General features: G+C 40.4%; 1 protein-coding gene across 2 annotated transcripts in view; it reads right to left on the reverse strand.

Moving 5' to 3' along the window:
• Wars2 (tryptophanyl tRNA synthetase 2, mitochondrial) overlaps positions 1–19,933 on the reverse strand; it is a 77,474-nt gene extending 57,541 nt beyond the window's left edge. For both annotated transcript variants that reach the window (XM_028753008.1, XM_028753007.1), the window contains exon 1: positions 19,841–19,933. In XM_028753008.1, coding sequence (XP_028608841.1) covers positions 19,841–19,933 — 93 coding nt within the window. The remainder of the gene's footprint in view (positions 1–19,840) is intronic.
• Positions 19,934–27,788: the final 7,855 nt, after the last annotated feature.

Consider the following 27,788-nt stretch of genomic DNA (forward strand, 5'->3'; position numbering starts at 1 on the left):
ATTCTAATTTGAAAGGGGAAAAAAAACCTTGCCTTTATTCACAAATAACATGGTCTACACAGAACACTCAGTAAAACTAATAATAATAAATAATAAACACTTTGCCCCCTAGAGTGCATACAATCAGTTAGGAGGCAGGGCACAAGTTTAACATGCAAAAGGTAATGCCACTGCTGTAACCAGCAAAAGCAAGGAAAACCTGAAAATAAAATACAGCATGAGGTTGGTGAGACAGCACAGAGGGCTTGCCATGGATTCCTGACAACCTGAGTTTGATGCCTAGAAAAAAGTCAGATGCTGTGGCATACACCTGCAATCCAATACTCCAACCATGAGATAGGAAGCAAAACCTGAGACTCACCGACAAGGTCTCAGACCAGCGAGCCTGGAGTTTGCAATACAGCAGAAACAAGAGAGACCTGCCTCAACAAGGCTGAAAGAGAAAACCGACTCCCAAAAGTTATCCTTTGACATCTACATACACATATATGTATATGCTCTCTCTCTCTACCTTTCATATTTTAAAATAAAAATATACATTACTGCCTTATTAGTGCCTTCCAAAAAGAAATGCCTATATATAACTTTCAGAAGATATGTATATGGTCTACCAGAGGAAATCAATAAACCTCTAGTGAAGGGTATCAGAGAACTAAAAAGATAAAGAGTGGTCCATATCTATGGGTAAGTAACAGTAAAGAGTCAATTCAATCCTAGTTCAAACTCCAGCAAATTATCTTATGTATTTCTACAAATGGACTCTAAGGCTTATATAGAGAAACAGAATAGCCATCTCAATTAAAAAAAGTTAAAGCACTGCCCAAGTTTAAAATACCATATTGCTACAGCATTCAAAACAGAGAGGACTGTTAAACCCAGTGGGTAGACTAGTACTCCCATGTCTGGAGGACTGGGACTCCCATGTTTGGAAGACTAGTACTCCCATGTTTGGAGGACTGGGACTCCCATGTCTGGAGGACTGGTACACCATGTCTGTAGAACTGGGACACCCATGTCTGGAGGACTGGGACTTCCATGTTTTGAGGACTGGTACCCCATGTATGGAGGACTGGTACCCTGTATCTGGAGGACTGGGGCTCTCATGTTTGGAGGACTGGGACTCCCATGTCTGGAGGACTCTGACTCTCATGTTTAAGGCATGCTGTACTAATCAGGACAGCAAGACTGGTGAAAGAACAGAGTTGGAGGGATAACATCACCCTTGTTTAATACAGGATAATGTTACAGTAATCAAGACAGTATGCATACAAGAACAGATAAACAGATCCATGGAACACAACAGAGAGCACAGTGTCAACTGATCTTTCTCATGTAGAAAGAAACAATTCAGCAAAGGAAAGAGCCTTTTCAACAACTAGGCCTCCATGTGCAAAACAGATACAGATATTAAACATTTTATAAGAATTAACTCAAAATGAATCCTAAGTCTAAATATAAAATGCAAAAACATGAGACTCCTAAAATATGGAAAACATTACTGACAGTGGATATGGTGATGATTTTTCAGATACAGCACAAAGGGCATAATCCACAGGAAATAATTGATAAACTGGATATAATTAAAATTATAAATTGCACCTCTACAAGATAGTATGTCAAGACAATGACAAGACAAGCTACAAGTCTGGAAAAAAATATCTGAAAAAGACACAAGGCCAGGGAAATGTCTCAGTCCATATACACACCTGCCTCCAAGCCTGACAACTCAAGTTAGATACGGAGAACACACGTCGTAGAAAAGAGAACTGATTCTTGCAAACTGTCCTCTGATCTCCACACACCTGCTGTGGCATGCTCACCACCAATAAACAAACAAAATACATAAAGAAACAAATACATATATAGCCAGAAAATAAATAAGAAAGTATACTTAAAGTCTTTGAAATGGGACACATCTGTCAAAGGGTTGTTACTCAGAAAACACACACACAACTCTTAAATTTCAAAATAAAGAAGAACAATCAGAGGGAAAAGAAGGCAAAAGGCCTGATCAGGCACCTCAAGAAAGATATGCAGACAGCAGGGAAATATATTTAAAAAGACATTTCAACATTATGTGTCACTAGAAAATTGCAAGTTGAAAGAACAAATGGATATTAGTTCACATATAACAGTGGCCCAAATCAAATGCTGGCAAGCGCAGAGAATGACAAGAACATTCACACTAATGCAGGGAACCCAACGTGACACAAACATTTGACAGTTCAGCGGTTCCATGTAAAACTAAACATACTCTTATCACACGTGTCAGAGGAACCCTAAAACTGTCTGCCGAGTTCTCCACCATGCTGTTCCCCTCAGTGTATTACACGGACCTGTGAGGGCATTCCAGATCCAGAGTCCAGCACTTGTTCATGTAAAAGCGCATCAACTAAGAACAACAACAACAGTAAATACACCTTGAGCATTCGGCTGCACCATGCTATCCTCTTCATGTTACTCACTTGTGGAGACTAAGCCATGAACTACAGTCCCATCATCATGCATACTGTCCAGAGGCACAGACAGGCTGGAGATGGTAGCACCAGGAAGTAGCTTGTGTCCAGTGATCTAGGATTGTCTTAACATCTTAGCAACTCCTCTCCTCCCTTTTTACCCCCTTTCTTTCATCTTCTTTTATTTATTTATTTCCCAAAGAAAAGACATCTGAGCAGTTAAACAGTAGAAAGGAACAGAACGTGTGCAGAAAAGCTGTGCACAAAGCTTCACAGCCCGGCCATAGCTCGGTGAATCCTTGCTGCAGAAGCACAAGGACCTGTATTCAGACCACAGCACACATGTAAAATTTAAAAGTGTTCACAGCTGTAACTTCAGCCTGGGGTGTGTGAGGGTGTGTGGGGGGAAGGGGGAGGGACAGGAGGATCTTTGAGGGTTGCTGGCCAGCTAGCCTAGCCTAAAAACAGTGAGCTCCAGGTTCAGTAGGTTATTCTGTCCCAAAAAATGAAAGTTGCTTCTATATACTTAGAAATATATATACACAAACAAACAAAAACGAGCCATGAATTTGAGAGAGCGTGGGAGGGGGTACAAGGGAAGGGTTGGAAGGAGGAAAGGGAAAAGGGACATGATATTTTCATTTCAAAATGTTAAAAAAATACTTAAAAAATAAAAATAAGATTGAGAACAGGTAGACAACCAAAGTCCTAGTCATTGAAGGGCATGCACACCCCCACATACCTCCCTCTCCCACCACAGGCATGTACACATGTGGACACACACAGGCTCTAAGAATCCTAAGTGTCCAGCTTGACCATAGTTAGAAGAGATTTGTTAGATTTAATCCTGAAGAACTGTTTCTTGTTCCCAGCATAGAAAAATCAAAAGGAAGAGAAGCACAGAAGATTCTGAGATGAAAATCTCCATGGTGAGGAGATGGAGGCCATGGACCTCCTGGAGAACATGGACAGAGTACAAAACCTAGAAGCACAGCACATGTCTTCTGATGACAGCTGGAATTCACACAGTGACTCCAGTTTCCTAGGTCTGAGCAGGAAATCTGTGACCTGCCATTTTGTTTGAGATGCAGGCTGAGGATCTCCCTTGCCACAGGAAAATGATTTTTATTGTCAGGGTTTCAAGGTTTTCCTGTGATCTTTTCTCAGCATAAAGGACACAAGGCAATTCCCTATAGCTCTTTTTTTTTTTTCCTACTCCAGCATAAAGTTATGCCTGGGTACATCCTGCAGAGATTCCAAGCAAAGCTGCTGTGTCAGAGTCTAGCATTAGATGGCCTCTATTATCTTAAAATGCAGCCGTTTGCTCTCTGACATCACACGTCCTATTCTGCAAGTCTCCTCCCCATCTCAGGGAAGACACAGGACATGCTGCTGCCTTTGCTTCTTATTCAGTTAATTAATTAATCAACCAACCAACCAACCAATCAACCAATCAATCAATCAATTCATAATAAAAACAACCCAGCCACAATTGGCTCCAGTTGGTGTGAATAAGGAGATGTGGTTGTCGGATTCCTGGACAACTGCCAGCAACATCATTAGCTGGCCTGACACCAGGCTCCCTTATAAAGATGACAATGAATACTAAACAATTTAAATAAGGTCAATTTTAAGATTTTAGACTGAGAATTTGGGTATGGAAAAAACCAGTTTATGAGTTAGAATCCTTCCTGCAGTAAGTGCCGTCCATGAGAAAGACTGGAATGGAGAGAAATGAGCTTTGGAAATCAAGCTTTGCCCAATTAAAATACAATCCTTTGGGAGGACGTCTACGGTAGAGGAATCCTATCTTTGACAAGCTGGCAGTAATCCTTGTGATCTATTTTACTGGGATATAAATTGTCACTGCAAAAATGAAACATGCTACAAAACTGGAGCACAGACCCTGCCTGTGATCATTAGGCAGAATGGACCAAGAGCCTCAAGCCTTTGATGCCCTGACATATTATTTTCTGGATGGTGTCCAGCAACCCACTGCAGAATAGCTTTTTCTCTACTGTATCCAGATGGTAAATGGAAGAGATCAAATTCAACAGTTTCAGGGCTGACCTTAATGGATGTGAAAGGCTGGCTCCTCCACTAGCTTTTCAGGGATCGACGATACAAAAAGGCCTTTGAACAAAGAGACAAATAATTGCCTTCCCCCCACACCCCTTTCTTCAAAACTAAGTCATAGAAGTGGTAATCTGGTTCAAATCCATCTTTTGGTTGAAAAAGACAGCCAAATATCCGATCAATTCTAATCATACATTCTCATGATGCTTTCTGCGAAGCTCTGATGGATGGTACTGCTAATATTCTGAAAAGATTTTCATTCCTCTCAGGAAAATATTTTCACTTCTATTGCCATCAAAACTATAACCAAATGTGTGTGAGTATTTGTGTGTGTACATATATTCATGTGTGAGTATTCATGTGTGTGTGTGTACATGTATTCATGTGTGCGTATACATGTATTCATTTGTGTGTATTCGTGTGTGTGTGTGTGTGTGTGTGTGCGTGTGCGCGTATGTATATGTGCACAAGCTCTAAATATTCAGGCAGTGTCATCTTATGTTACAGGTTCTCTTTGTAAAGGCTGAATGTCAGAATCAGCTAGCAACCTTAGACATCTGTGCCCGCTTGTAAGTAGACTTCACTAAAAGTCATGTGTCGAAGGTATAAAGGTCTGGGCTCCTGAGCCCAGAGGATTTCCTTACTGAAGTATTAGATACCTCGTTGTTCACATACTGTATGTGAAGGTCAGAACAACTCTTGGGACTTGGTTCTCTACTTCCATCATGTACATCCAGTCAAACTCAGGTCATGAGGCTTCTTTTCTCCTCTCCTCCCCAAGCTCCCCTGCACCCCACCCCCGTATGCTTCCTAAACACACTGTGGTCACACACTCAACCTCGTGGTAACTCCACGCATATTCTACTAAGAACTCTTAAATGTCTATCTCCACCTCCACCTTTCTTCTGCTGAGCTGGTCTGAGGTATCAGACTGCCTGCCCAACAGCTTCATGGAAGTGCACACCAGGCATTTCAAGTCAGTGTGAACTCCAGATATTCTCTCCATATCGTGTTCCTATCATATAGTCATTAACATCTCAGTGTGAATTCCTTCTGCTCGTTGGTTGTCCTGGCTACAGTCCTTTGAACTAGACTGTTCTTTCATTCTATTCCCAATTAGCCAGAAAATCTTGCTAATTTCACTTCCATTTAAAATATCTAGAATCTGATTACTCCATCTTTACCACTCTGCTCAACTCAAGGCACTATTATTGTTTACTTGATCTCACAGTTGTCTCATAACTGATTTCCCTGTGAGTATTCTTGCTTTTCTGCATTAAACTCTATCAATGCACCCACAGTAGAGGCTTTAGTACCTATGTCAGATGTTACCAGGTTACTCAAGCCTTCTCATAGCTTCCCAACTCCATCTCAGTAAGGCCAAGTAAGTCTTTTATTTTAAAGATTCATATTTTTTATGTATGTGTATCTTAGTATGGGTTTTACTGCTGTGAACAGATACCATGACCAAGGCAACCCTTATATGGATAACATTTAATTGAGGCTGGCTTACAGGTACAGAGGTTCTGTCCATTATCATCAAGGTGGGGACATGGCAGTATCAATCAGATGTGGGACTGGAGAAGCTCAGAGTCCTACATCTTCATCCAAAGGCAGACAGGAGAAGACTGGCTTCCAGGCAGGTAGGACGAAGGTATTAAGGCCCAAGCCCAAAGTGACACACCCACCTTAACAAGACTACACCTAACAGTGCCAATTCCTGGACCAAGCATATACAAACCATCAGAGAGTGTTATTCATGCATGCATGTATGTACACCATGTGCATTCATGGTGCTTGTGGAGTTCAGAAGAGGACATTGGCTCCCCTGGAACTAGAGTTAGATGGTTGGGAGCGACCATGTGGGTGCTGAGAACTGAACCTTGATCCTCCCTAAGACCAGCAAGCTTAGCCCTCAGCCGCCTCTCCAGCCACAGGCTACTCCTTTCTTAGTCCTCAACCTAAAAAGGCAGCACAACATAAAGCCATCCCAGGCTTCATAAAGCACTGGTGTTTTCACTTACACAGTCTTCACTGCTATCTCCCATTTTTTTAATATGCTCTTAAATTTACTATAGGAAAGTGGGAGTCGGGGGGTAGGTTGGGGTTACATCCACAGAGAAGAAGGAGGAGGGGTAAGGGGACAGGGGGTTCCCCGGGTGGGTGGGGGATGGGGTAAGGGGACAACATATGAAATGTAAATAAAATATCCAATAAAAAAAAAGAATATGAAAAAAAATTTACTATAGGTTTGGGAATCTGGTTTTTGTCAAACTCTGCTCTCCAAGGGAGTTCGAGTATCAGGCGTTTGAGCCATCCAGCACACTAGATTTCAATACATTTGTCTGACTTCATTAACTGTTTAGTCCATGTTGTACCAGAGGTCTTACCATCATTCTACCACTTTAATATCATAAATGTCAATATTCTTCTACTTGGGTGGTGCACCCATGAGCACTCTCAGCTCCTCTTGCTACCATGTCCCAACAGCCAAGCAAGACCCCAGTTTGGATTAAGGCTAATAAGTTCATTAGATACTTAAATGCTAAGTAGTTTTGTCAATAATATAAATATCAAAACTCTGTAGAATCTCTATATAAAACCAGTTTCTAGTTTTAATTTCAGTGCTTTTCAACACTGCTTACCAAATATTTTTAAAAACTTATGCTATACAATGTACCTAGTGCTGTTCTAGACTCTATAAACACTCAGGTGATCCTCACAGCAACAATCACAGGTAGAAGTAGATATTATTGTCTTCACTTTACATATCATAAGAAAAGTAGTGGGGTGGAGCGATGGCTCAGTGGTTGAGACCACTGACTGCTTCCAGAGGTCCTGAGTTCAATTCCTAGCAACAACATGGTGGCTCACAACCATCTGCAATGGGATCTGATGCCCTCTCCTGGTGTGTCTGAAGAGCACAATGTTGAATACATGAGATAAATAAATAAATCTTGAAAAAAATAAATAACAAAATAAAGAAAAGTAGTGAAGCAGACTAGGCCCACGCAGTGGCAGTCTGGCTGCAGAGTTCTTGCAGTTAACACTGACCTTCCTTGTTTATCTTGCAGAGGAAGACAACAGTGAGCTACAGAATCCAAGACCTGCCCCTGGACTCCAATTTCTGTTATCTAAGTATTAAATGGATGAACTTGGCTTAGAACAGCATGTGACTTCACAGCCCATACTTTAACCCGTTAATCTACACCAGTTCCAAATCAAACCCCTTGCAAGAGCTAATGCCCAATAGGCTGGCAGATCCTCCACTGCTCACACCCTTTTCAGAAAACTCATCTAGACCCACACTTCTCCACCCTTCTCCCAGAGATGGCGTTCTCTCCTTCCCGGCTCTTCACAGTGGATGGTGCTTATTCATTCTTTATCTTCTATCTCTCCATCTTCATACTTGCTTTTACAATCATGATCAGGTTTCCTCGATCCTAAAACTACCCCAAAAGTTGCCTGAGGGTGGCAACGTTTACAGCTCCCTTTACCATCCGAGGCGGTTTGTGCTCAAGTAGGCTATTTTAAGGGTAATCCTCACTTTATCTCTGTCTCACTGAGATGAATTTTCAGCCTCAAAAGCCAGTCTACAGTTATTGATGCTATCATCCCTGGGTATAAATCAATTATAAATAGTATTTAATAGTTTCAGTCTTTATTTTTACTATCTCAATACCTCACCCTTAAGTTGATTCTTGAAGCTCTAACCCTTGAGCCCCTACACTGACCCTGTAATGATTCTTCTCGTGCCTAGTTTCTTTTTACATTCTTCAACTTTACCTCAAACATTTAAAAACGTTTTTTTCACTTTATATGCCTATGCTCCCTCTCTTTCTCTTTTTTCTCTCCCTCTCTCCCTCCCTCCATTCCTTCCTGTTGCAGTAAATATCCAACCCCAATAAGCCCATGCAAAGAAAACAACTGAATTACAAGATTTACAAGCTGCATGCCTAGAACGGGCCGATTTCCCACTACACTGCTCTACACAGCAATGAGGTCCCTTGTTACTTGCGGCTTCCCAGGGCCATATAGTTCTCCTCTATCTTCCTTCCACCTCCTCTTCCTCCATCCGTATTTTTCTCTCTCCCTCTCTTCCCCTACTCTCTAAAACCTCCAGCCCCACCTTTCCCTTCCACTGCCAAAACACAAGCTCTAACCTTTATTTGACCAGTTAAAACAGGGAAAAGGTTCACATGAAATCACCTGAGTACATGATCCACTCCTCACTGGGGCAGCCCCTCTTGAAGAAGCAGTATTAACCTCAGATACAAACAGCATCAGAACAACCCAAAAACACCTTCCTTCTTTTCTTCCTGTGTGTGATATATGCATGTGTGTGCACAGGTGCATATATGTGAGTGTGACCATCTGAACCTGTCTGTGGAGGTCACAAGCTAGCATCAGGTGTCTTTCTCCATCACTCTGTACCTTATTTTCAAAGAAAGGGTCTCTTGCACTGATTGGCTAGACTGGCTGGCCAGTAAGCCCCTAGGATCCTCCTGTCTGCCTTCCAGTACTGGAATTAAAAATACACAAGCACATGTACTTTTTTATATGGGTGCTTGGGATTTGCCTTAGTTCCTACTGCATGCACTTTATCTACTAAGTCATTCCTCTATTCCCATATGACGTCCCTAATCATCTTCCTGTAGAAGACTAAACTTTAAATGCTATTTAAGTGACAGTAACTTCATTAGTGATCAGAGCCTTGTAACTTAATTTTTGAGGAGCTAGCCACTTCCCATGTCCCCCTTTTATCTAGCATGTGAACCAATGGAAGAGGCTAGTCCTGTATCCTGTAGCCATATGATCTAAAGTGAACATGTAACTTTCAAAATGAAAAATATCACTGAAACCTGATCAAAAGGCCCACTAGTTAGGAAAAAAAATCAGAGAACAAGCTGTGTCTCTATTTAAGTCATAAATATGTTAATATATTCCCAATCAAAATTAAGGACACATGGTCAGCTGAAGAATTTCTACTCCATTTTTGAATGTGAAAAACAGCTGGTAGATGTCGTGTCAACACTGAAACACTGGAACATCCAACACATTTCAAAGATTTGTGAAAACCAGTCTTGATTTTATAAGATGTTTGGCCACTGAAATCACCCAAAATAGACAATGCCTGTGAACTCCAAACCTTTATGTTGAATCTTAGTTCTCTGGTGGTAGGGAGGTGACTAGGTCAGGAGAGGGTATTTCTCACAGATCGCTGTCCTTCTGAGAGATCCTAGGGAGGCCTCATGATCTCCCCCAGTGAAATGGCAACTCCCCACGAACTATAAAGGGAAACACCAGAAACAGAATCCACTAGCACCTTGATCTTGGACTTCTCAGCCTCCAAAAGTATGAAAGATATATGGCTGTTGTTTACACTACCCAATCTCCGGTACTACCAAAGCAGCCTAAATAGGCTAAGGCACAGGAGATGTTACAGCCAATCCTACTCTCTTTAAGAAACATGATATTCCATGATTATTCTGTGATTACATACATTGATTTAAGGCTTGTTAAACATACACATGACAAATTCATATGAGAGTATAACAATAAAGCTGCTCTGAGCAGATGTCAATGTGCCATGAACCATTTTGAAAGAAGACATAAATTATCTGTAGTACTTGATCATATAAAATCTTGCATTATGCTGATCCACTCTTAATATGGTACAAGTAAAAGCAAGGGCACACTACTTTAGAAACTTTAAGCCTGCTTGTCCCCTGTCTATCATGTACCTGCAGTGAGAGGTAAGGTTGCTTTCTATGCAGAGCACACTAACACCAACTGGGCAAAAGGTGTTAGGTATGGTTAAAAAGGCTGCTTTAAAGAGACTGCACATTGGTAACTGAATGAGAAAAAGCAATACGTGATTAATACATGATTAATACATCTCCTTCCTAAAAGGTAAAAAGCAAATCGTTATTCATAACAACAGAATTATAACAGTAACTACTGTATAGATAACACAACATATTTATTTTCAAAATAAAAGCTTTTCATCCTAATTGTGAATGTTTACACTCCCCAGCATACAGAGGTAGCAAACTTTGGTATAATAAAACTCCAAGTGTAGTTAGCAGTACCATGAACAATAAGACTAGAACTGGCAAGGTTAATTTCAGCCACAGCAAGAGGTTAGACACCTACAGTCTACTTGGACAATCACCAAGGCACAATTGCCAGTACCTTCTAATAACATAAATGCCTAGATACACTGGGAAATAACAACTCCGATCACTACCTGCATCAGATGTAGTCAATTAAGCACAAAGTACATTAAGATGTATGGTTCCTATTCAACAACATGCTTGATATCAACACTATGAATTTTCTCATGGGCCACTGCATTGATTATTTTTTTCACTGTCTTCATTCAATAAATAATAACTGGGGTTTTCTATCGAAAGAATCACACCCAGGATTTAAGTAATGACTCATTTATCACACATATATTTATAACAGCTACGACTCAACAGGAAGGGCTCATCCTGCTCATTGTTGAGGACAGGTAGCGGCCTCCAGGAATACAATGCCCTGGGAGCTCTACATGTTAAGTGAAGCCTACAGATCACCTGCGGAAGAATGCATACCGAACCGCTTCCTGCTGGAGTATCCAAAGATAGTGTACAGAACAAAGGCATGATCGTCCATCTGCCTCAAGCAAATGTTTTTAAACAAAGGCAGGCTATAAAGAGGCATGTGTTCACTTCTACAGACAGGGATGAGGGCTCATCCAGTTTCAAAATGCAAGATATAATTTGAAACTGGAAGTGATTACCTCCAGCTTTCAAACAAAATTTTCTAGAATGTTTTAACACATTTTTTTGCTGCTGTTTTGTTTAAGTCACTCTATGACCGAAGTTCAAAAGCTGTACATAGTTTTGGAAAGTGGTGAAACAGCTAATTACCATGATTCATGCCTGTAATTCCAGGGAAACAGAGGCAGGAGGATTGTAAGTTTGAGCCTAGCAAAAGCTATAAAGTAAAACTTGTCATAAATCAGGTAAAATGAAATGAAAAGGAATGACAGAATACAGATAGATATAGATGAAAAAAAGGCCATTTAAAAAATGATATACTATTAAGTAAAAGGGGTGACTCTGAGCAAAGGAGAATTTTACACAACTCTGGGTCAAGAATCAATTGTAATAGCAATGGCCTGCAGAAGATTTTAAATGTCATGAGGAGTATAGACTTTATGAAAAGTGACAGTCTGCTTCTGGGAAATGAATCCAGTTGGCTGTCAGGGGAAGGAAGGACTGAGTGGAGACAGGGAAATGCTGATTAGGTTGATAAGAGTAGGAACAGCCCTACAAAAGGAGGAAGATCTCCTGAGTACTAAACATTAGCCAAGGGCCTTTATCTCTGTGGTAGATTCTCAAATCCACATAATATTTCCACAATATAAACATTATTATCAGTTTTGCAAACGAAAGACCCACGTTTGATGAGTTCAGGCACATTACGTACATTACGTAGCACCACACAGACGTGCCTGTGGTAGCAAACGAGCACTCTGATTATCACACTTCCTCGTAACGAACAGCCTGGAAGAACACAGGGAAGGAGGGATGTGTTCACTTAACTGTCCAATGTCACAAGGGCCATTCCTGTGAATGTTTGTTCTTTATAAATTCTCTCCACAGAGTTACAGACCTTGCACACTCCAGTTAATGGTACGCAGTGGCTAGAGAATTGGCAGATATTGGAAGCCAAAGTTGATTTTTGTTTTCTTTTTAAACCAAAACAACTTTATGCAGGAGAATACAGTCCACAACAGTCTGGTCCTATGTCCTTGTAATAGCCCCCACCCCTTTACTGTACACTTGTCCCTAACCCAAGGGGCCTTTTCTATTGTGCAGTATTTTTTGGAACTACCTGTTAAGACCAAACCTAGGATTTAAGCAAACAGCTCCATCTCCCTTCTCGATTGCATCCTTCTGCTTCCCCAAAGGACTCCTGAGGATGAAGGAATTTGAATAATATGTCTGTAGTCTCTACTCACAGAGAATATAAGGAAGAGTTAACAAAGAGCCTGCCATTTATTGTACAAAGTCAACTCCGACCAACAGTGGTAATTTCAAAGCCTCATCCCAGTGAGTGTACAGATGGGTAATCACTCAAATCAATACTCCATAGTTACTGAAGTATATATCTCTTTAAGAGCCCCACTAACAAGTGAGACTCCTCGTCCTCTGCAGACAGGGCCAATAGCACTAACTACTTTCGGCTGTCATGCCTTGCCACCACTCACTCCTACTCCTTGAAGAGAGAATTCCCACCATAAATCATAACTACAAGCCAGACAAAGATCCCCCAGTTGCCTCAGATTTAGCCCTCTCCACCTCTGTCCCGCCTGCAGAGCTCTGTCCAGGCTGACCTTTTGGCTACAGTCAATATATAAATACAACTTCCTACATGCACCTTGGGACTCATGTTTTAAAAGCCCTATTTTATCTAAAGTAATCTTAGTGGCAGTGGCCAATGGAGACACTAAGAAAAATTTACAAGACAGCCTTGTTCCATATCCGTAATTCATGCAGCCAAATAAGACTGCAAGAACAGCAACAGCAAGCTGACTCAGCAAAGCTGATTCAGCAAAGGCTGACTCAGAGTGTCTACCCTTCATGTCGTAGTGACAAGACAAGTAGCATCCATGGAATACTTACAAGTTTTCAAAGTAGTTAACAGCAAATTAACACATATGGTTTCCTGTAGATATTTCTGTCATTTTATAGTGCATGTATAGGGTCTGGAATCAGGATAACTGGGCTCACATGTTGGCTCTGACACTTTACAATTAATTACATGACCTTGAGTGACTTATTAAAGCCTCCCAGAACTCCTCTTTGTGGACCTAGTTGAGTTGGGAAGACTGAATGAGCTAATATGTTATCTGGTGCCTTTAAAAACTGGCCTTGGGATCAAGGTAAGCATTCAACGAATGTTTGCTGGCACTACATCCCCCCACTCCCCGTTATCATTATCCTCACCAATAACTGAAACTACCAGCCATATTAGACTAAGGTCCTAAAATAAATTAAATATTAAATGGATTTGAAAGAAATAGGAAAAGCTCACCAAATTAAAACTTGAAAGAATATTAATAGATTACTTAGACTGATAATTATCACTGAATTGGATTAAAAAAAAAAAAGAGGGGAAGAAGGCACAATGGAAGTTTTCCAGTGAGTAGAAATTTTGAACAGCCAAATAATAAAATTCTGTATGCTGTATACAAGATTTAATAGGAATCTGTGAAATATTTTGGACAGTACGGAGTGCTGTGTTAGAAGAAGGTATTACTGAAGAGAATAGATCCACTTGAAAACGTATCCCAGGTGAGAGATCTATAACTAACATCCCAAGGAGTGAGACGTTCAGGACTGCACTCTCACGGCAGCCGGCTCACCAATGCATCAGTGAGAGCAAGAGACGGGAAGCGAAGGGATGTGCATCCTGAGTGCTGGGTGCTGGCCTGGCATAGGGATGGAAGCGGAACCAGTGAGAATCTTCATGGTTAGACATGGACTTGACTCTACTCTCAGAAGGCAACAGAGCAGTCAACAGACAGTCTGTTAGCCAATCAGAAGTTAACTCAACTGGTAAGAGAGGGGCGGTTCAAGAGAAAAACAAAAAACAAAAACAATGGCTGTGTCAAGAAAAAAGGAGCTATAGATGAATTTCAGTAAATGCTTAGAGGCCCAACAGAGCTCCAGGGCTGGGGAAGTGCAGTCATGCACTAGACATGGCCTGCTCCATTAGTGAACAGGGGACTTAGGAAACCTGTTACTCTCCTAAAGGGCAGGAAAAAACAAGTCTTGCTAAGAAATGACATAGAGAGAAATCTGCAAATTCCCAGACCAGTTAAATTAACTCAAGCTGGAGTCAGTGTATCATCTCTGCCTATAAATCATCTCTGCACCTAGTATGTTATACTCCGGCATAGCAGCTTCAATCCCTAACAAGTAAATCATTCCTGAGAAGTACCTAGGAGGGAGACTTGGGCTTGCACTGCAGTGTTTATGAGAGAAGCTTCCAGACAATAGGGCACACCAACATCAGAGCACCACCAGGAAAAGTGTTCTTTATGAAATGGCTGGACATCAGGCTAGTCAGAGACCCAAGGAGAAGTTGTGGCATTGCCTTTTGAACGGCGACCAGCATACTGTGGACAGAAAGCTCTGAGGAATTAAGAAGATGGGAAAGAAAGAACAGAGGCGACGGGAAGAGCCAGGGAAGGAAAACAACACTTGATGACTGCCCTCTACTCAGAGAGCTAGGTAAATAAAACAAATACTATATTCCCTTATAAAGTACTCAAACCACTCCATCATAGAACAGCTTCCTAGAATAATAATAATAATAATAATAATAATAATAATAATAATAAACACAACAACACAATCTATGTATCAAATGTGATCCTGATCAACAAACTCCCCTTTATATTAAAGGAAGCTTTAACAGTTTTCAAACTATATCTTAAATTCAATATTGTATTTCAGGGGCCTGGGTTGTGTGTGTGGCTGGGGAGAGGGGGTTAAAAGGATCTGGCTCCCCAAACTACTTCACTGATAAGAGGTAACTTTTGAGCAGGTAAGAAAAGCAAAGCAGCTCTGGGTTGGCATCCTGGTACTGTGGTTCTGTGACTTGGGAAACTCAAGTCTTCCTGGATTTAGTGTCTTCTTTCATAAAATGGATAGAATAAAAGTTACAGAATATTTGAAAAGGGTAAGATAAGGCTTGTCTTGGCTGACTAAATACCATTTTCTCTTCTAAAAGATATAAATATAAAATATATGGCAATATGAATATATGTAGGCATATATATGTTAACATATCTCTATATACACATATGTACATATCAATACAAATGTGTAAATCTATCAATCTATGAGTGCACACACACACACACATGTGCACGTGCACACACACATCCACAGCCACAAACATCCCCCAGCTCCTCTCTGTAGACAGTTCTGCACGTGCAGGTATAAAAGTGACAAATTGAGAAGGAATCTGGAGGGTGGCAGCTCTCTTACCAGCCCTTCCTGACTGTGGCTACCCTAAGAATTGTCCATGGTTCTTTCTCTATTTCCAACAAAAACCTTCAGTGGTTTTTATTGCCTGTTTCAGAGTTATTTTTCAAAGACCTGAGATATTTGTATTTATACTAACTCAGTCTACATAAGCGACTAAGGTAAAGAGCATTTTCAACAAATCTGTTTACTTCTTAAGATGGAAAAAAGCCATTGGGTGGATTCACAGAGCCCTACCCCCTACCCGCTCTACTTAAGGAAGCAGAGCTGAAACAGTCTGACCAAACTGGCACAGTAGTCAACTAATAAGACTGAGCTGGCTGTGGTAGCCCCTAAAGCTTCCTTTGAGGATGGAGCAGATCACACAGAGAACTGGAAAGGGAACTGAGTAAAAAGTCACCAGGAGCACCCCAATTTCATGGTATTATAATCACAGAAACCTAAACAGCAATAATTATAAAATGCAGAAACACCCACAATCAACTTTACCATGCCAATTCTACCACTAATTAACTGGGAAAGTACCTAAACAAATCTTATTTTCTAGTTCTTAAAAGTGCTAACACCTGCCTCACTTTTCCATGTATTCTTATTGAAATCCATAATTCTGGTCTCACCCTGAGAAATCCCTAGGAGAGCTCACCTTGAGCCATCCCAGAGAACATCTGACCAGTATCCTTAAACAGTGGCAAAGGTAGCACTTTCAATAGTGAAAACCAGAGAGTAATCCATTCTTGGAGAACACACAGCAATGAATTGTGGGATCCTGTATTTGATTCAGGATGAAATGATATGACTGCTGGAAAAACTGGCACAACTAGAATTTGGCTTATATCTAAGGCAACATCACTGCACAGATGTTGGGCTTAAGTTGTAATGATTGTGAGCATGTAAGACAAAGCAGAGCGCAGGCTAGAGAGGAAGTTCTTGAACTAATTCTGCAACTCTGGCAATCTTAATTTTAAAATTTAAAAGTTTTAATCATGAAACCAGAAATTTAAGACAGTGACCCTTTCTTCCTTTTGAAACACATTTCCTCCCTCTAACACAGTGGTTCTCAACCTTCCTAATGATTTGACCCCTTATTACAGTTCCTCATGTTGTGGTGACCCGCGAACAAAAAATTATTTTCATTGCTACTTCCTAAGTGTCAATTTGCTACTATTATAAATCATAATGTAACTATCTGATATGCAGATGGTCTTAGGCGACCCCTGTGAAAGGGGTCATGACCTACAGGCTGAAAACCGCTGATCTAATGGCTATGTTTTGACCATCAGCAGGAGAAAGAATAGGACAGTGTTGGCCAAATCTAGATTGTGGAGGGCTAGAAATGAAATGAGGACTTTCTATGTGTGGACTGGATGATTATAAATAGTCTTGGGAAAACCTTCTAACCAAGAATATTTCACTGTTTTCCAAATACAGTCATGAATGAGTGCTTAAAGAAGGACAGATGCTGTGTTTAGTCAATGATGACAGGCTTAAATGTTCCTAACACCATCAGTCTTTAAACATCACGTCAGATTTTCATTTCTCTGACTTTGTGATTACACTCCTCTCATCAGATTTCAACAGTCTTCTGTCAAGTAACACCTGACAAAATAAACCATTCCCGCACAAATTGTAGACATCCACAATGAATACGGTAGGGTGTGCTCTTATTCATACTTTCTTCCCCTATACCCTTCTTTAACACACTAAAGATTAAACCCAGGACCTCTCCCATACCAGGCAAGCACTAGCCACATGTCTAGGCCCTTTTTTGCTGTTCTGAGTTTGAGTTTACATGTAGCCTTGAGGAGTAAATACATCACACTTCTTATTTAAGACACTGCTAAAAAATTTCCCAAAGCATTAAAACAGACTAAGATTCACAGTGTGTTCAGTCAGTTTCCAACAAAACACACTGTGGCATATCCTTGTCTGCTCCCACCTCAGGGGGCAAGTGCACAGCCTAAACCAATAACCAAGTAACATAACCATTCCTCGGTTTTATAAAACCACCTATATGATAAATATGCATTTCTTTCTATTATAATATGCTCTTACAAAATAATGTTTTGTTTTCTACAATGGTTATGAGATGTAATAAAAATGTCCAGTGCAGCTGGTTTGAGAATCCAATTCTTTCTTCACATATTTCTGCATCTGCTCACAAAATCCCTTTGACTTCAAAGGACGCTTTTCAATAGAAAAAGAAGACACACACAGGAAGAGTGGCCATAAATTTTTAGGAGTCCTTTTCCAAGGCCACTTTAATAATGGCCATAGAGACTAGGTATCTCTTTCAGAAACCTAAAATGACCAAATAGCACCAGTGACTACAGGTCTGTAGGGAGATTTATGCTTTCAAATTTTCCTGTTATAAAAGTGATATATCTGCAATTTGAAACACACAAAACAAAGGCTTAACGCACACTTAAATTACTTTTAATCCACTATTTAGGACAAACAAAGCCCATCAAAAATGGTTGTTTTCCTTCCAGTATTTCTTCTATGTGTACATACTTAAGTATAAACACTACTGCAATCATATTCTGAGTACAGCATTTAATCTTTCCCATTAAGTCTTTCTGGAGAACTTCATTAGTGCTTTGGCACCTACGTCTTCCTGTATACTGGGCAAGCACCCTGCCACGTAGCTATCTTCTTAAGTTTTATTTTGAGACAAAGACTTTCACTTAATCACCCAGACTGGTTTTAAACTTGTGATCCTCTCCCCCCTGCTTCTGCCTCCAGAATAGCTGGGATTCTAGGCTCCTGCCATCAGACTGGGCTTGCCTTAATCTTTCATGCCATCATCTTTAACTGATATGCATATGGCACTACAGAAACATTTCATTCTTTTTATTTAAAGCTAAATCAAGAGTTTTAAAACAGTAATCTTTCCTACATATTCTTGATTGCATACACATGAATATGCCTATTATTCTGAACTTTATTTTCAGAATTTTATTCTGAAAAATAAAATTCCCAAACCTCAAGGAAAACAACATTTGATAATAAAAGCTGGAATCAATTCTTAACTAACACGGTTTCTTAAAATGTAAAGTAACATTTGAATAGTTGTTTGCTGAGTTTCCAGTATTGTGTCTTTTATTCTCATAGAATCTTGTGAGGTTTACAATAATGAAGAAGACAGAAGTTCAGAGAATGAGTAACTTATGGGATGATTCAAAATATAATATTACACGTTGGTTGTCATCTACTCTTGCTGGCTATGTTTTATCTCCATAGTCATGAACCCATAAGCTTCCCAGGCTTGGAAGTATATTAACATGCCAATCACTCCAATTCTCCTTCTATCCCATCTGCCCAGAGGATTGCAACTGGTTCTGTAACATAGCTAGCAAATGTCAGAGAAAGCCAGGAACTTTTAGGACCAGGCCAGCACGCTTTACAATAATACATCAGTTAGACCATGACATCCTCGTGTCATTTCTGTGTATTAATGGCTATGAATATGCAATGTGTAAAAATTACTTCATCACACAAGTTCAAATTTCCTTCCCGCTCTCAGACATTACTTCCGTGATCATCTATGTCAAACTGACATATTCTGGGATGCTTTGTGCTTGTCTGAACGAGTGAAAGCATATTCCCGGCCACCTTTTGACCTTGAGGGTAAAATGCAAATATAGCAGGTCTGGACATAACGCATCATGCTCAGCAGCACAGTCATGGCAACCGCAGAGCTGCCAGGCAAGCAACAGTATGAAGCACCTTGGCAGCTAGTTGCTGTTGGTTACAGGGCCTGTTAGATGCAGGTGACTAAGGATCACCGAATACTGACTCTTGCTCGCGTTCCACACACTAGCTACTGCACTAACCTCAACAACCCAATTCTAAGAAAACTCTCTGATTTCTCCGCTGCACCCGGAGTAGCTGTTAGGAGAAGAAGGCTAAAAACATAACAGAACGGTGAGCAGGAGAACTATCGCAGAGCAACTAGGTCTCTGATAACGTCAAGCTCTTTCAGAAGATGGCTCCCTCCGTTGCCTGGCAACACTGGCCACGTGGCCGGGCAGCGAGTGCTTTCCAGCAGCAGCACCTCCGCACCTCCTGCTGTCACGTGTGTGTGCAGCGTCGCTGCGCTCTGAGTTGTGGACAGTCAGAGGCTAGTGGACCTCGGAGAGAAAGTGTGGAGGGCTCTTTACAGGAAGTAAGAAGGGAGAAATAAGTGGAGGAAGGGATGGGGAGCGGGAAGGCGCTCGCAGGACCGGAGGCCTAAAGCAGAAGGCCGGCTCGGGTTACCTGCGGAGTAGCCGGAGTAGCTGCGGGTCCTTTATGAAGTGCCCGGATGAAGCGCCAGCATTCACGCGCCTTCCGCACGGAGCACAGCGCCATCTTGAGAAGGGCGGAGCCGCCGGCCTGGAATGACGTCTGCGGGAGAGCCGAAGTTGTGCTTACTGCGCATGCGTTTGTCTTCTGCTCTGCGGCTGGCTGAAGTAGCTCTGTAGGGTTGTTTCATAGGTTTGCAGAGCAGGTGCGCCTTGGAATGAGGTGGCCCAAGGCTTTAGTGTTTGTGCCAGCTTAATTGAGGGAGACTGTGTCCCGTCGGGCATAAGATGTTGCTCTTTAGACGTGGAAGTAAAGGAAATCACCCATCCTAAACCGAGGCTAAAAACAGACCCGAGGCTCCCGGAATAGTGCCGCCCACGGGTTTCCTTGGAGACCGAAGGTGGAGAAAATAGGTAATCTGCCACCCCGCAGTTTCGAAAAGCAGTCAATGACTGACGAAGCTGTACCCCACCACCTACTCTCTACTACAAAACGACGCGGCTTGCTCTTCTGTGCTCATTGATACTGAACCCAAGAGCATACACCTCTAAGACCAATAAAAGTCAGCTCTCAAGATTTTGAGGTTGAACTGGCTTTATTTTACTTTTTTTCCTCCATTGGCTTATTTCTTACAGGAAAAAAAAAAGTCAAGTAGGTTGATTTTTTTTTTTTTTTTTTTGGATCTAGCTATTAGATGCAGCTTTCCATTCGTGTCTCTTAAGAATGAAGCCTGCTTCTCTTAGAGGACCATAAGTGGCTTTTTGAGACCTATGTTGTGGTCATCGGGTCTGCAACTTTAGTGCCCTGAGTGAAACACTGACGGTACAAGGATATGTATATACCTTGCCTTCCGGAAGTGTGGAGTCTAATGGGTGCAGATAATGAATTATGCATACTAATGAGGTGCTATAGAAACAAGTACCACGTTCAGAGTGGACAATGCTTAGAGCTGCAGTACTTCACGGTGATTGCGTAACAACTTAACGACACCAGTGACGCCTGATGGAAGATGTTTTGTGTAAAAATGGTTGATTTCTCTCAGTGAACTGAAAACTCTCAGATTAAGAACCAGTATAAATAGAATGAGCAGATTTGGCTCAATCCCAGTGCATTTGTTATATTAGTCTAAGAAATATATACTGGAAATTATCAAGGAGCCATGGGAGGTAGGCTGTATGTGAGATGCCTGTACTCTTGGGGAGTTGAAATCTAAAGATAAGATAAAACTAACTCATACATAAAATCTTCGAAGCGAACAATTGCCCCTGAGTCATTGGAAGTGAACAAGAAAGGTACGAGAAAGAAAAGAACAGGTACGAGGTGGAGGAAGCTGAAGAAGCCATGGTTCCTCCCTCAGCAGAACACAGCAATATGATTTGTCATTAAAATTCAAGGTGCATGTATTTCCAGGTGCAATGCACTTTGACTTCATACCCGAGTATAGAGCCAGGAGACACGTAAGGTACAAAACATGGTAATAGAAGCCAAAAACTGAATCAACTAGATAGAATTTAGAATAAAAAGTGGTCAAATAATAGAAATAAAGTGGCCAGGAATTAACAGAAATCCCAAAGCACATAGTGTAGCCGAAGCCCAGGAGGCAGAGCTGGTCAGGAGAAGAGATAGACAACGGCTACTATAACATAGGATTTTATAAATACCTTAGGTATCTAGTCTTCAGATAGAAAGCAAAGTATTACTATTTGCATAGCTATATAATTAATTAGATTATAACCCTAGGAATTAACATTAGACTTCTAATGTTCTTAGCCATCCAGATTTCAGAATAAAAACCCTCGCAGAGAGACAACAGCGCCAATACTTTTTCAGAGTCTTCTGCCCAGGTGCCTATGACTAGTAACGTTTTAATGGGGGAATATCTTAAGGGTACATTCTCAGTAAAGACAGTTTATCAATACTCTACTTCAATACGGTATTATTTGAATAAATCATTTGCTGTAGTGACTCATCATAGGAAAACATCTCTCACATTATTATATAATATCCCTTACATACTTTTGCTGGACCTCACAGCTAAGTTAATAATACACCTTGAAGTCAATAAAGATTGCAATGCTTCTGTGCAGTCAGCCTGTTTAATCTGCTTTTAAGAGAACAAGAGAAGGAGGAAATGATATAATTCCGAAAAATAAAAAAGACAACAATGTAATAACTAACCTTACTTGCCTTGGATTTCCCATGCAGTCAACTTTTATAACCTGAGCTAATGCTTAGCTGTAATCTTAAGATAAATAACCTTCCATGCCTCTGACCTAGAGAGAAAAGTGGATAGTCTCTCTCTCTCTCTCTCTCTCTCTCTCTCTCTCTCTCTCTCTCTCTGTGTGTGTGTGTGTGTGAGTGTGATGTGGGAGTCATTTGTTGAAGCAACAAATTGGTTTGAAGCAACCTTGTAACAAATATACCACAAATGCTGGAAGCAGCACATAGCTGTGGCTTGAGGGATTTAGTTTCTAGCTGGGTCAGTTGCAATCAGTAAAGTTTCATCCTTTTAAAACTGTTGTTAAGGATTCTGTTAAAGTATCAATTCCTTCCCCATAAGATGCTTTTCTGTTTCAATAAATATAGAGCAAATGTTCTTTGCTAGGGACCCAAAGGCACAGGGATAGATTCCCACAACATCATTAAGACCGCCACAGATTCAGATTCATACAACAGACAGATTACAAAACACAAGGCAACAGAAAACATGGAGAAACCTGGACTCAGTCTGGGTAAGAGACTTATTTTTTGTTAATGTACCATCAGTGCATTTTCAGTACTTTGAGGTTATTATTTGCAGACTGTGAGATGTTGTTAGAGTTTAATTTTTTCTGCACCATAGTGGTAACTTTGTAACTCAAGGTGTCACTCAGCAGAGTTGTTGCATGGACAAGAACTATACAATATTTATTACACTATAAAATAGTCATGAACCTTTGGATTTTTCCAATCACTTAGGAAAGAATCTTGCACAGAGCATTTATATGTTTTAAATCTAAATTTTATTTTACCAACTTATATGACATAATTTTTAAAAAATCGGGATACTTTTAATGGTCAGAACCAACAACTGAAAGTAAAGACACAAGACCCATTAGAGCCAGTTCTATTTAGTTTTGTACTTTATTTTTATAACAGCATTTTAGTATTGAAGCAAGAATGACCAAAAAGCTGTCACCTTCTAAACCACCTTCTAAAAGGAGCAGAATACAGGGACTGCTTATTTAACAAATATCTTTAATAATAGTGACTGTGAATCTTTAAAAAGTTGTATAATTCACTTTAAAAGTGTTTTCATACAAAATAGTTAATATTTTTAAAAGGTTGCAATGCTAAACTTGATCATAATAGAAAACTTCTCTGAATTGTTTAAGAGACCCACTGTGTTTAATGACAGCATTTTACTTCTGGAATCATTTGAATGAGATGAAGTGTTTTCTTAAAATGAGAAATAAATTAATTGCTAGAGCAATCCTCATACATCCTTGAAATATTAAAGTTTTGCATTCTTAAACTTGTAGCACGTACCATGTGTGTCTACATGTGTTCATGCTTAGGAGTTTGAACACTTGTTTAAAATTTGATTTCTCATCAACACTTTTATTTTATAGTAAGTTCTGGTAATTTTGCTCTCTTCCTAACATTCCCAGAAAATTCTCTCTTGCAAGAAACAACAGATTAAAACCAGACTGGCAGTTGAGGAGCTGTTTCTATTGCAACCATGTGTGTCAAAAAGGAGGATTGGGTTTCCTCGTCCGAGAACATCAAGGGAACCCCACCTCAGCAGACGCACCTCTACTCCCCAGTAATGGAGAGTTTATACCTACTTAGATTTAAATGGGATAAGGGAAGAGTTTAAACCCATTCTTAGCTCTAGTATAATCAGCCCCCAAGTCTCAAAGTATCCAGTTCTGTTTCTTTAATTTAATTCTAAGTGTCAGGTTAGCATTAGGTGCTGATCAAGGTAATGGAGAGTCACCCTACACATTTATCCACTTAAAGAAGAATTCTGCATACTGTTAAAATTAGATGCCAACTGTATTCAAAACTTACTTTAAACATACGCCACTCATCCCAACCCTTTATGCTTATCGAGTATGCTTTCTTTCAATGTGGAGGAGGAGATTCCATAATAGAAAAAAAGGGATAATAATGGGAGTACAGCCACAAATCTCTGACCCTGCCATTTTACCCTGGACCGATTATATAGACAGAAATCAAAGCGATAAGTGGGGTCCTACCCCTGCATGAGATAATCACCATCCACATGATAGCACATGAGAAGCTGGTGACTTCTTTTTCAGCTTTGTCATCACCTTAGTTCTGTGACTCATTTCATAGAGAATGAAACTGGTCCACAGATAGTACTTGTCGCAAACCATTCGACAAATAAGAGCAAGAACACACACACACACACACACACACACACACACACCTCAATTTCATTTCCATATTAGTGTTCTGCTAAGAAAATTGAATTTAGATCTGTTCTAAGTGAGGAAAGGTTTGGTCTCCTCATATTAGAAGACACTCTTTCTCTAAGGTTGTTTTTTTTTTTTTTTTTTTTTTTGGTGAGGAGTGGGAGTGCATTGAAAATTATCTCATTATGAAAAAGCATTTTATTTTGTTAACTGTCTTTGAATGCTGTATTTCTTTCCAGATGGCATGGTACCAAAGACAAGATCTATACATGTTCTATTTTTAATCCACCCTTGGCTTGCAGTGACTTCGTAACTGGGCTGGGCAGGCTTCCTACTTCCCAACTGAGCATCTACACCGCAAACTTCGGTAAGATTCCCCTGAAAATGTTCCCTAGAAGCCAAGCATAGTAGCCCACACCTGCTAAGAATTCTACTCTGATTGTCGTAGGCAATCTCTAGGAAAGGGTCATTCCACTCCTACAGAGGTCCCACAGGTTGAGGACTGCTGATCTGGAATCTTCTCTGTTACTACTGAAACTCATGCAAATTGTTTATACCTGCATTTTCCTGGAGTTAAAACCAAGAGATTTTGATCTCTCTAAAAATAGTGTATCAACCTCATTCTGTTGCTGTCAAATTCCATCTCAGTGAGTTAGAATCCACCAGACTTCCCCAAACCCACTGACAGTTATAACCAGCTATGTTTCTTTTTCACCTTTTCTCTTTAACAAACAGAATAGTATGACATTTGAGAAAATCAGCACACTGGCAATGTCACTGAACTCCATGAGTCATTTAACTTCACACGCCTTTTTTTACATGTAAAATAAGTGAGAAAATTTGGATTGTTGGAGGATATACATATGCATTATAACATGTCTGTCTAGACATCTGGTTTCTGATGTCCTAAAATGGAGCTATTTAGAAATGTTAAAAAATAGATATTATAGCTAGGATTCACATCGAGCACTTATCTACTGATTCCGTGTTCATGGGCCATACTAGGAGACAGATGGCTCAGAAGGACTTTTCATGTCTAGTCCAGACTTGTGAAACTGCTAGACACCATCCCCATCCCAGCACCTCAAATTTGCAGATAGGAAAAAGCAGACTGGAGACATCTCAGTCATTGTGAACATGGAGTGATGTTTTTCACAAGCGTCAAAAGGTTGATAGAATATCCTGGCCTTATTTCCCTCTCTAGCTACTCTAGGGAGAAGCTCCCTTAAGTTCTCAGCTGTTTTGCTGGTATTGTTTATCCGATTGCTAGTTCTGTTGGAAATGTACTTATGATTTTCTTATTGGCAGTCACAATGACTTGTATGAAAATTGCTAGCCAGAGAGAAGTTCTTGGAGGCTACCCAATAATCATTTAGGAGGGAAATGAAGTCACAGTGTGTGTTTGTGTGTGTGTGTGTGTGTGTGTGTGTGTGTACACATACCTGTTCTAAATCCCACTGTTTCTATCTCCTCTCACCTCTGCCACACACCTTCTGATGTGTTGCTTCTTCAGTTTACCTAATCTCACAGCAATAAATAAATAAATAAATAATAAAAATTTTAAAAATGAAAAAAAATTAAAAAGTTTTCTGGTCTACAAAGATTAGTTTCTCTGCAAAGCTCAGAAATAGAGACCAGGATGGAGATGGTGGGTAGTGGATCTGGAGGGGCTAATGGAAACTCTCAGGACAGAGCTACAGTTGACAGGATTAGAAATAAAACTGGGGGAAACCCTTAATCTTAGATTAGCTTTTAATGAGACATCAAAAGTTCTGAAAATAAGGCCTTTACTATATAGGATCAATAAATGTTGTCAGATTAATTAACTGAAGAAATGTACTGTGTGTGTGGGGGTAGGGGGTAGGAGGCAGTCCTGTGGTTGGATATTTTAAAGATAAGCAGTTTAGGAAATTAGGGAAAGGGTTGTGTGTGTGTGTGTGTGTGTGTGTGTGTGTGTGTGTGTGTGTGTGTTTGATCTGTATGTATGCTAAACCCTGGTGGAAACATTTTAAAATTGTATTAGTTTCTTGTGGTTTGCTCTTTCAGCTAAATCAGTGTGTATAAAATATTCTGATTACTTGAGGGATATTACTTAGGTTCCAGCTAATGTTTTCTACATAAAGTGAAATCACGGCTCTTCTTCCATTTTGTCCTCTTTTTTGTTTGGTCAAATCCTTGTGGGAAGAAATAGCATTCCTGTGGGTAAAATAATTTCTGTGGAAATTATTCAAAATCCAGTTTCGGTAAATGCTGTATGAAAATGTGATGCATTTCTGGACCCATTCCTTGAGTTTGCATCATCTCTCTGCTTACTGAGAAGTTCTGTGGGCCAGCACTTCATTTTAAGCATGCGTCCCAATCAGTGGTAGATCCACAGAGGGTAAATGTCCCTTGGGAGGCTTAAGGCAATGGGAATCCTGAAAGAGTGTTCCTGGAGAGACTGAATGCACTAAACATAAGTAAGTACATAAGTAAACAAACACATAAATAAACAGTGGATTTAATTTCCAGCTGGGCTGTGTGGTCACTAGTAAAGTGATCTCATAAAGACCTTTCCTTCTACGCCCATTTTGTTATCTGTATAAATGGAAGCTCTGGGCCCAAGTGACTCTTGCACTTCCTCTCAGTCTTTAGTTGTGTCAGCGTGCATTGATGTAGGCATTGCATCTGTAACCCAGTCATCCTTCTTGCCTTGGAAATAACACCCAGGGATGTCTAGCTGAAACCATCCTCCAATTTTGATTAAACATTTCCATGGTGACATGAATAATCCTTTGATTATTAAAGTTATGAGAACTAGTATGGATCTACTTCCCACTCAAGGCTTTGGGATATGTGTGAGACGAGGGGTGGAAAATTCTAAGAAACAGAGGTGATGCATGACTCTGTGGACACAGTGTTTTTCAGACACAATGGGGCAGATGCATGGATGAACTCAAAGACTGTGACAGCACAAGCTGCACAAGCTCAGGCCAGACATAAGTCCCAGCACAGAGGAGGGGAAGTGAGCCCAGAGTGCCATCTTTAAACAAATGTGGAGTGAGTCTGTTCACATCATCACATGCATCTTTTGAGTTGAGGGCACCAGTTAGGAAGCTGGTGACTGAGAAGACTGTGGTAAGGGGAGATGGGAAAACCAGTTGACTCTCAAGGGTCTCAGGCAAGAGCATTGATACTCAGGTATACTGTTCACTCAAGCAAAAACTACTTAGTGTATGCTTCATTCATACCCCCAAAGATAAAGGACAAAGTGTTCTTCCTGTCATAGTCACAGGGCCAGAAGAGGGTGTTGGATAATGTGGAACTGAAACTGTAGACAATTGTGAGCCACCATGTGGATGCCTGGAATCGAACCCTAAATCTGGGTCCTCTGGACGAGTCACCAGTACTCTCATTTTGTTTTCTTGTTTGTTTGTTTTGAGGTGGGCTTGAGACAGGCTTTCTCTGTATATCCCTGGCTTTCTTAGATTTCCTTCTATAGACCATGCTAGCCTCAAACT

The sequence above is a fragment of the Grammomys surdaster genome, unplaced genomic scaffold (genome assembly GCF_004785775.1).
Source record: "Grammomys surdaster isolate TR1022 unplaced genomic scaffold, NIH_TR_1.0 125941, whole genome shotgun sequence".
In the NCBI taxonomy this organism is placed as follows: domain Eukaryota; kingdom Metazoa; phylum Chordata; class Mammalia; order Rodentia; family Muridae; genus Grammomys; species Grammomys surdaster.